This window comes from Oryzias latipes, chromosome 8, assembly GCF_002234675.1.
Source record: "Oryzias latipes chromosome 8, ASM223467v1".
In the NCBI taxonomy this organism is placed as follows: Eukaryota; Metazoa; Chordata; class Actinopteri; order Beloniformes; family Adrianichthyidae; genus Oryzias; species Oryzias latipes.
In genome coordinates this window covers 19,762,912-19,774,017 of record NC_019866.2, presented here as the reverse complement: position 1 = coordinate 19,774,017, position 11,106 = coordinate 19,762,912, and the positions used below count along the sequence as shown (strand labels likewise).

The 11,106-nt window shown below is 42.2% G+C and overlaps 1 protein-coding gene across 2 annotated transcripts; it reads right to left on the bottom strand.

The window, feature by feature from the left end:
- Positions 1-100: 100 nt before the first annotated feature.
- Positions 101-10,097, bottom strand: csnk1e (casein kinase 1 epsilon). Of its 2 annotated transcripts, none has more exons than XM_011478506.3 (11): positions 9,867-10,097; positions 7,216-7,306; positions 7,004-7,114; positions 6,659-6,807; positions 5,341-5,569; positions 2,966-3,136; positions 2,644-2,792; positions 2,375-2,570; positions 2,152-2,291; positions 1,821-1,889; positions 101-1,751 (listed from the first exon to the last, which is right to left on the bottom strand). In XM_011478506.3, the coding sequence occupies exons 2-10, from the start codon at positions 7,289-7,291 to the stop codon at positions 1,857-1,859; spliced, it is 1,254 nt and encodes a 417-aa protein (XP_011476808.1). In that variant the 5' UTR covers positions 7,292-7,306; positions 9,867-10,097; the 3' UTR covers positions 101-1,751; positions 1,821-1,856. The 2 variants fall into 2 exon arrangements, with proteins under 2 accessions (XP_011476808.1, XP_004071842.1); XM_004071794.4 differs by having other exon boundaries at positions 2,152-2,258.
- Between the last annotated feature and the right edge of the window lie 1,009 nt (positions 10,098-11,106).

Here is an 11,106-nt window from a genome sequence, read left to right as displayed (position 1 = left end):
CCACCTTACTATTTTGCCATAAAAAAAAAATAAAAAAAACTTTAATGGGATACAGAAAGGCGTTATAGGACAACCGAATAAAAACAAACCAGTCCAAAAATGTCGGCAACGTTTTTTATTACTTCATAAAATATACACAAATACTGTAAGTAAAGTGTTAAAGAACTGTACAGGATATCAGTACACAATACACAAAGTGAAATCCCCTTTGCTTCATCTCCTTGAAGGTCACCCCCACCCTAAATCTATAGTCACAATGCCACTGGGTCATGATGGCCTGTACAAAGGTAATTACACACAATACACTGTTATATACACAATCATCCCTGCAATTGCATTTTTTCAGTCACATCTTGTTTTTAAATGACATCATCAAGGTTGCTGAGAGGTTAAAATAAAACATTAAAAAACACGAAAAACTTTAGACATTTTTTGCTGGAGGAATAATGAAAAAAAAATCTAAAGTATAGAAGTATGTTATAGGGCGGACCAAACGCCCTGTTAAAAGCACAAAAAAAAAAAAAGTAAAAAGATGTACAAAAAAGTTTGCATAAATATTACAAATTAAAGAGAAAATGTAAAAGTTACTTTATTGTTCTCCGCAGGGATTCAGTCACTTACACACAAAGAACTGTTGAATGACCCAGCTGGCACAGGAACGGACGCCCGTCTTAAAGTTTAAGTCTTTCTTCTGAGTCCCAGCCCTAGACCATTAGTATGCATTTTTCTACTTTACACCTTTACAACAATTAACCACATTTGGCTTTACAGTGAAATAATAAAAAAAATATTTACAGTGGAGTAAACAAAGGAAAAACAAAATAAAATTAAAAAAAAAAATCAAATGATGCCCTGGACCCCAGTAATCTAACAGGGCTTTCCCTCCCGAATAGCATCCAATAACCCAAAAAATTAAAAAAAAATACAAAAAAAAAAGTGTAGCCAAAAAATATGGTTTCTGCTCTATTATCAGAATTTTCCATGGAGTTTTCCTCAAGATTGGGAGTGTATCTTTAAAATATCAACTAACCCTAAAATATTTTTTTTTTTAATCTTAAAAAGTCAAAACGGGCCACAAAAAGGGGTGTCTGGGGTTTAGATGGATAACTATTGAGAGGATATCGCAAAAAGGAATGAGGGGGAAGCAACAGCGGGAAACATTACAACAGTTAAAACAGGACTTACTCAAACCTTTCAAAGTTGCCGTTCTACTAGCTCGCTGTCCTCTCACCTTCATCTCTCCATCTCAATTAAATGCTCTTTTTTCGCTGGTATCTCTTAAAAGCAATTAAAACATATTCATGGAAATGAAGTTGATTTGTGTGAAAAGTCATCTTTGCTGCATTAAACTAAAGATAAAAAAAATAAAAAGAGAGCAAAAGCTTGGAAAAAGTAGGAAAAAAATGCATTTCCCTCACACCCTTTTGCTCTTGATGTCAGCTTTACTTCACATTGGATAATGTTTAGGGAATGCTTCAGAGGGATAAAGGGGTGGGAAAGATCCGGTCAAAGTGCGACTTCCGACTGTACTGTAATGTTTGTGATCCAGGCTTCAGGATACGGAAGTCCAAGTAAAAATGCAGGTTTAATACGAGTTTTGAATCGGTGAAAAATTTAATATCTCATTCCAAAAGAATCAACATCAACAACCAGCTTTTTCACTGAACAAGTTAAAAGAATGGAGAAGGATAGGGGGAGAAAAAAAACATAACCAAAAAGAAAAAAACGGCAGGCAAAAATTCCTTGCAGCCCTGCAACAACAGATCATGGTTAGAGAAGGTTCCTTCTGTTGACATTGACTTTTTAAAGCCAAGACTCACCTGGTTGCTTTCACGTGCATGCAGAGCTGAAATTGTTCACTTCCCCATGTGCTCAAACGGCACGCTGACCTAATAAAATACAGATAGCGACTCAAAAACACTTCCTTGACATAAAGAAGTGACTAATAATATCTGGCTGAACAGCAACTAATTCTACTATACACAGATCTACAATAAAAGCCTGCAGAAATCTACCAAGTTAGTGATTCCAAACCCTTGTTTGCACTTTACGAAATTATTTGTTTTTGGGTTATTTTAGTTGCTTCAATAGTTACTTTTAACTACTTTTATGACAAGGAAGCTACAGGATTTTCCGCTTTGGGATGCTCACCTGTGACGTGGAAATTCTTGACTGATCGTGCCGGGCCGTGAGGTCCGAGGACGACACGTTGGCGGGGGCTCCGCGGTGTAACCGCATGCTTACTTTCCTCTCTCGCTCTGCACGAGAAATTGCACGAGGTGACGTATTACCTATAATTAAGCACAAATCAGCCCATATGGACACTATTCTGAGATCGGCCGCGGCCCTAAAGGGAAAGTAGCAGAACACTCACCGGACTGCTGGACCCGTGAGGCAGGGTTGGAGATGGCTTGTTCTGGCCCGTTCCTAACACGGTTGGGAGCTCCAGCGGTAGGTCCTGGAGGTAACCCACGAGAGGCTGCCGCCCTGGGGGCTCCTGCTATCCGATCCTCCCTCTCCTCTCCCGCCCTTCTCTCACGATCTCCATCCTCAGTCGTCCGACTGGCACCCTGACAAGCATGTTCAATAAGTTAAAGTCAGGTACACAGCAGAAACCCGGTTTTATTTGCACTGCAAACGTACAAATTTGAGCATGTTCCAGTCGAAGACGTAGTCGTAGGAGAAACCCTGTCGGTGGAAAAGGTTCCTGAAAAGCTGGCGTAGGTAGGAGTAGTCTGGCTTGTCGTCAAAACGGAGCGAGCGGCAAAAGTTCAGGTATGTGGAAAATTCAGCTAAAGGAGAAAGTAAAATAAAACGGCCCAGAGTTAAAACATACTGAAGGTGCAATAGAAAAGATTCATCTGATTATACTGCTATTGAACTGCATTGATAATCCAGCACTGACTGACAAACAGGAATTATTTTTGGAACAACTGTTTTTTTTCAGCACATTTTTTTCACTTACATGGGTATCCTTTGCAGAGAACTTCAATGGGTGTGGACATTTTCTTCTCGCTGATCCGCTCATACTTCTGTCTCTTGGTTGCAGCCTTGAGGCCCTGCCAGGGGAGGGACCCCAGGTTGAAATACATGAGGACATATCCCAGAGACTCCAGATCATCACGCCTGGACTGTTCTGCAGAGACAAAATAGAATAGACGGTTGAACCAGCTGCGTGTGCCTCAATCACGGCAAATAAAAAGGTCAAGCAGGAATAAAAAACAATCTTTGAAGCCTGACTAGTGTCTAAAAAATAAGAAAGCTCCAATAAAGTCAAGTCAGACGTGACAAAGTGGCATGGAAATAGTGAAAAATGTTTCAGTATGCATGAAAGAAATTTTTATTTGAATAAAAGAGAGTAAAAATCATGAACCTAACTCAGGGCTCCAGACTAACTTTTTTCACTAGGAGCACAGTGGCCCCTAACTGAAAATTTTAGGGGCGCAACCAGAAAATTTAGGGGCGCATACCGTAAATCAATATTCTAACCAAATCTACTAACTTCCACTGTATTACTAATAAATACTTTAATAATAGATGCAGAAATTACAATGTGCTGTTTCAAATGCAGTGTCACATTTTATTCTGCACTTTTGAAGATGCAACAAGAAGGTAAACTGACAGCACCATCACTGTCATGACAGTACAAATAAGTAAAGAAAAATGATGGAAATTTATCTTTGTGACACTAAATAGGTGCAGCCAAGATGCACAATAACCGTGTTTGAGATCACCCAGGTGAACTCAACGCTGCGCAGATCACCTGGTGTGAGACATATATTTTTGTTTTTGCTCCAACATCAACTGTCAATCATCACAAAAATATCGCGAGAAAGGGGTGGGAGCAAGGGGCAAACCTACCCGGACACAGCTGGAAACTGAACTGACTGAAAGCTGCCCTACAGACTACAAAACAATGCATTATGGGACATGTGTCCTGATGGTTTTTGTAGTGGAGTGATTAATTAAAATAATTTAAAATACCAATTCATTAAAAAAGGCTACATACATCACAAAACATTAAAATAATCATAAAATATATAATAACACAGATCATACTAAGGGGGAGAAGAATATTAAAACTAAATTGAATGTTAAGGACAACTCCAACTGTTCTCCTTCAGTCTTGCTGCAGATTCGCTTTCATCTCACAGCCCCCCCCCCCGCCTGGTCTCCCCAACGATCCAGGCGAGGTGCTGGTTCATCTCAAGCACGTCTATCGTTGCATTTTCCCCACGTATTTTCAGTGTGTCTAAAACTAATGTTGTTTTTGCTCGAGCGTCTTTAAATTTCAAGCCCCGTCAGCTGTCACGCATGTAGGTGTGGGACATTTATTCTCCTCAGCTGACCCGAGTCCCGCGGGACGGGAGCGGTGTGCTGCCGTAACCCGTTTGATGCGCCGCCGTAACCGTAACCAAAACCTAAACCTTCCTCCGGTTCTGTGCGGCCCAGAGAAAAGTTCAGCACGGACTGCGTGTATGTAGAAAATTACGAGCGAATAAATGTTATAAAAGAAAGTAAAGAACTCCTTAATGTGGTCCGGGGAGGGAGCTGTCAGGTTTCCTGCTTTCAAACCCTGTCACTGTCACGCCCCCAAGAGTCATATACCCCACTGTGATTGGTTGGTCAGCTCCGTGCACGACGATGAAAAAGTGTCTTCATACAAACTGGCGGCCTGCAGTAACATTAAACCTTCATATTAAGGCGGGGACCGCGAAATATCATCTTGGGGGCCGCAAATAGCCTGCGGCCGCGAGTTTGAGACCCCTGCTGTACACTCTGGCACTGGTACACTAGCCGCAGGTCGGAAGAACGAATCAATAGTTCGCTTACCCATAGCTCAGACGCACATATCAGGTTGTGATATTTATCTCAGTTTCCTTCCCACAGATTTTTACGCGCGCTCGATTATCTCTAGGCCCCGCCCCCTCCACGCATTTTAGCCACTCACAGAGGCTTTCCCTATTCTTCTCACACGCAGTGGCCGCCTCACAGACAGGTATCACGCGAGAGTGTACGTGCTCGCGTTTCATGAGTATGTGCACGAGTGTGTGTGTCTGCCTGCGTGCCTGTGCGCTTGCGTCTCATTAATTATTTCATTGATCATTGACGTGCCCCTTCCACGTTTGATGTATAAAAAAATACGAAGGGTGGGGGAAGCAAATTTATTGGTCGCACATGTGCGACTGGATGTAAAATTCAGTCGCACACTCTCAAATTTTGGTCGCAAAATGCGACCAATTGCTCGCAGTCTGGAGCCCTGTAACTGCAGATTTCTGACTTTATATTCCAGTTTATTCAGAATTACATAGGTGCATGTCTAGACATTTAACACCTTACCGATTCCGAGATGCGTGTTGATGGATGCATAACGCGCCGTTCCCGTCAGGTTCTTGTTTTCTCTATAGGGGATGTGCTGGTGTGTGCGAGCGTCCCGGTACTTTTTAGCCAGGCCGAAGTCGATGATGTACACCAAGTTGCCCTTCTTGCCGAGTCCCATCAGGAAGTTGTCCGGCTTCACATCTCTGTGTATGAAGTTCTTGGAGTGGATGTACTCGATGCGACTGATCTGGAATAGAGGAATAGAGAAGCGGTCATCCCTCGCTTCTGTAGTTATTATAGCGTTTCACTGTCAGAATGGAGTGAAAGCAGTCAATACATCGATGACTCAGGCAAAGTGGGACACGACAGGACAAAGAGGACAACAGGACATATGGGGAAAAAAAAGGCACAGGAAGGCCTTCATTAGGCTGTACAGAGGGAGGCAAACACCTGTATATAGAGGACTGACAAAGCAGCTGTGGTTGGAACAAAGGGTGAGTTATCCATGAAAATAAATATAGGTCAGAATGGTCAAATCCAGGTTTACCTAACCCTGCTTCTAAAAGCTACTGCCCGACTTGTTTTGTGTCCATCTCTACCCTGACAGATTTACAACAGGTTCAATTTAAGACCCTTTTAAGGCCACTTAGAGCCGCGTTCAATGCCCATTTCACAACCACGCTATAAGAAGGTGCAGCGAGCCTCAAACATGTCCTGATTCACTGGGGACTGGAGAAGGAACTTTTCTGCAACCGGAGCATAAAATTTGAAACTTCTAAAAGCTGCTTGTGAGATATTATCTCCCCTGACAGTGTTCTGGGATTACGATACCCCAGGGGCTTCAAAACTCACCATAATTGGTTCTTATCTTGAATAAAAAAAAATTGAGGAGGTAGCACCATTACATTTTTCTGGCACAAAAATACAGCTAACAAGTTTAAAACAGTAACACTTAATCGCAACAATGTTTTATTGAATACAATCTTAAGAACCTTTAGAGGTATCATTTGTATTTTGGAAATGGAAGACTTTAAGACTCTGCATGAACCCTGGCTACTTAACTGCCGATTATCTAGATCAGGTGATTCTAGATTAGGATAGACTGAACACACAAGATCCTGGTAATCAGCAGCATGTAGAACAGGTGCAGCTGGAAAATAAACAAGCCGTGTCTGATGCAGGACCTCCGACTATAGATGCAAGAGCAAATAGGGCCGAGGGTTCTTTCAGAGGAGAATTTGGTCTCACTATACTTTTGCTTGGACTCAACCACCTGAGAGGCTGCACAGTTATCAAGTGAACATGAAAAATGTCCAAAAAAAGCTTGACATCATACCATCTGGTCGGCTAAAAGCAGGACCGTCTTTAGGCTAAACTTCCGAGAGCAAAAGTTGAACAGATCCTCCAGACTGGGGCCGAGCAGCTCCATAACCATCACGTTGTAGTCTCCCTCTGCACCACACCACTTTATTGATGGGATACCCACTAAAGGAGAAACAGAAACCAATGCAAAAGCAGAATGTTAATGTCGCCAAATTACATCGTTTCCCACACAGCCCATGCTGCTAAATACTCAAATATAGTCTCGAAAGGGATTTCTGCTGAGGGCCAGCATGTGTTATCATTGATTTGCCAACCTACAACAATAACATGCAAGTACATCAAGGCCACCCATCCTCACCTCCTCCCTGCATCATCTTGTAGAACTTGCTTTCGATGTGCAGCTGTGGATGTTTAGTCTTCACGCATTCCAACTTAATGGCAACTTCCTCACCTGTGGCGATGTTGGCACCTGAGGAGGAGCATGCAGAAGTTCAGAAGGAGAATTTCCACTAACGCAACAATGTGATAAACCAAAACTATCGTTATTAAAAACCAGCAGTTCCAACTTACCAAGGTAAATGTCTCCAAAGGAACCGCTCCCTATCTTACGCCCCAGCCGGTATTTGTTCCCCACTCTGAGCTCCATGGCTGCAAGGTGTTACTGTCATAAAAAAACAATGTTTATTGTGTTAAAATGAGGAAGGATCCTGTCATGTTATGCACATCTTACTTTGTTTTACATTTTTGAGGGATGAGAAGTCAAAGAATAAAAGTTGGAGAAGTTCTCAGTTGTTCCAAGAGGCCCAAAAAGGAAAGCCTGTTGTTCAAGAGTTTCTTCCCATGATCTGAATCAATACCAGACAGCGACCACATGCTTCTGCGAAGTCAGCCTGAGCCCTGCTAACTGATCAGCAAACAGCTGTCTGCTCTCCAGAAATACAAGATGAGATTTGTAGGGAGCTTGGCGTGGAAGGGTGGGGGTTGCTGTGAGCTAAACAAGCGGGCAAGGGAGGAGTAAGACACAGAAATGAGGGCAACGTGCAAATGGCCGTTTCTACTTGGAAGAGGAGTGAACCATAGACAAATGCTGCAGGAGCAACACCACTTGGCACACAAAAATGAAATGCTGATTTTTTTCTCCCCCCTTTTTTCTTTTAGAGCTGAGCTGCACGTGATGCTGGAGCATGATCATCATTTATTTAGCACGCTCCACCACGCCACATTGAGCAGCCAGTGCAAGAGCAAGGCTAAGCTCTCTGCTGCTTTGTGCTGGCACTGCCACAGAATGGAAAGCATGAGCACAACAGAACAGTAGCAGGCTCCATCCATGCCGAGGCCCAAACACACAATTGTGTGCAATAAACTTTCAGAGAAACAAACAAAAAAAGCCGCAGACAATGCCCTGATGCAGATTCACATTTCTGAGAAACAATGTCAAATATAATTCAGTGAGGCTACGACAACTACTAAAAAAAAAGCACTTCTTAACAAGTAGCACTTGCAAGATAAGTACGACTAGGCACGTACTCTACCAGTTTCTTGGTTGCACTTTAAAGAATAACCTCAACCAACATCCTCTTATGGGTACAAAAGTTTTACCAGATCTCAGAAAAGCAAAATAAGACATTATGACAACTTAAGCAACCAGACATCAATCTCATCTTCCACCAAGAATCAGCTGGTGACTTAAATAACTCATGCTTAACTATAACCAGTGTGTGTGTGTGTGTGTGTGAGTCTGTGTGTGTGTGGGGCATTATTGGTTATAATACTGGAGCTATGCAGCTAAACAGGTATGAGCCAGGTGTCCGCTCAGATGAGGAAAACGAAGATGTGCATGGATCTAGTCGTCCACAAGTGGATGCATCAGAAAGGTGCAGAGCAGGGAGTCATTTCTACGTCACACGAGCTCTTTGAAACTGCATTTTTTCATCTGATTCACAACGATTTGAATAAAGAAATACTCAGAAATGCAATTTTCAGCTCAATTTTCTATATAAATATATATCCTCCATCATGAGGGAAATCCTACAAGAATGTATCAAAAACACAATTTTCATTGGAGTCCCTCTTTAATGTTAAAATAAAGTCCTAAATCCATAATGAACTCCGACCCATAAGGACAGCTTGCTATGTGTCAAGGAGCCAGAAGGATCAGGGTTAAACAAGGGTTTGGGTTCATTATACCAAGAGGGTACCATGGGTCCTGCAGCCAAGCACCAGACTTAGAGGGCAACCGCAAAGCTTCAAGTACTTCTGATTAATGGAGCAAAACAGACTAGCAGCACAAAATGCTTCTGTTTGGATGAAATTGGCTAACTCGGTCAGGAGAATATCCTTGGTTTAAAGTTTCCAAGGTGGCCTGAGCCCAGCAATTGGAATTAGCCCGTCACACTGTACTGGAAAAACAACATGTGCCATTAGGGTAGTAATCGTCTCCCTGAGAGTGGATTGGTCAAGATGGGACGGAACACATCTGCTGGTCAGGGCGAGACTTAACGCTCAATGTGGAGACATGGTGTCCGAGTATGGGTGGTACATGATGGTCCAAACTTCCATGCAACAAAGTAGTGCGCTCTTAGGAGCCTGACACTGTCTGACTATTGAGGTTACGTGGACGGGAAATGTCCTCTGCACAAACAGGAAAAGAAATGTCAAGAAAGGAAAGGCGCACAATTTCGCAATAACAGAAAAACATGCTAACGTCACGTCATGCACGCCTGTTTGTTTCCAAATCACACAGACGATTTGTAGCCCACATCCTGATCCTTCTGCTCTTATACTCGTAAAAGACAGCGTTGTGGTCGATAGAGCAAACACTTGTGCTTTACATGTTTGGAGAAAAAAAATAGATTGTTTTAATGCATGTGTGTTTGATGCTGCGGATTGTGTGTTTCTTTTTAAATAAATAGTATATTGAAGGTAGTTGTCGTTTGGACCGCTACGATTTTAGCTAGTGCTAGTCGAACCGAACGCAAACGCATTACATTTTATTGCCAACAAAATAAATTCAACCGTCACTAAAATACTTTTTTGCTACATTTTGTATTATATTTACAACAGCACCCTTATACACACTGAATTAGCCAGTCAAAATAGCCATTCGTACTCCTCGCCCCCTCCCCCTCTCTTCTGTGAGCCGTGAACAGAACACTGCGATTCGGTCGCATCGGCTCCCTTTTTCCCCCTCGGTTTCTCCGCTTCCCCGACCCAACACTCACCCGATACCGGGTTCTTCCGACAGCTGATGAAGTGGAGTGTCTGATTCGATGGTTGTCAGTCGGACAAAAGCCCGACCAGAAGAGGATGAGAGCGGATTCTGGCAGCTCTCATACCCAAGGCTCAACGCTCAGTCGTCGGTTGCGCTCCCTGTTGATAGTCCCTGAGAAGCTCCGCTCGCTCACACGGCCGTTCTGTACTCCAGACTGCCTCCCCCCCCTTCGTTACTTAACAACGTGCTGTTGACAACGTCGATGATGTCACCCCCCCCCCCTCCACACGTCACAGCTCCGTGAATTAAAACAGGAACGTTCCATTATTTAAAAAATCATCTCAGCCTATATAAAAACACTTATTAAAATTTGAATAAAACATTTCAACAAATACGTATTTGTTGTGTATTTTTTTCTCCTGTACATTCTTCAAAGAGCTTTCATTTATGCTATGTGGAAATAAAGGCCTCATTCACAATTTGTACTGCAAACCTGCCTGATTTTGGGTGAATCTGTCAATGCCTTTCAAAATGGCATCTCAAAAAACAGAAAGATGGTTTTTAAATCTATAATAAAACACATGATATTAAAAATAAGTTATGTATATCTAATAATAATATGGTTGCAAAACTACTAAAAACCGATGGGAGTTCTGTAATATTCATCGTCGATACACATCTACATCAACTGTGAGGGACAGAATGTATAAAAATAATACAGGAAATCACATTTTTTACTATTTTGAAAATCACTTTTTCTATTTTGAATGTCACTTTTGCTATCTGGATGTATTTTTTTTGCTGCTGCAGACAAAATAATTTCGCTGTCGTGAGATAAATATTCTTATCTTATCGGATCTTATCTTTTTATCTTATCTTATCGTATGGTATTAAAGGATTTAATTTGTGTAATGGTACAGAAAATACATGTTTATCTCTTAAAAACAAGCAAGAATTCTGTTCCTCACAGACCTGTTACTTCTTTAAAAGCTCCTCTGTTCTCTGCCGTAACCCCGACTTAATGACAACCCTTTAAATGCGTTCTCTGTAAAAAAAAAAACCTGTCCACATCCCACGGTCAGACGGCAACCTCTCCACCACGACGAAGACCAAAGAGCTGTCAAAGGACCCCAAGGGCAACCTCCTTCCATCAGTGAGAGCACTGAGGATGAAAATGTGGCAGGGTCATCCAGCATGACGATCTCAACACGTCACCCGGGCAACAAAGTAGTGGCACTTTAAAATAATTT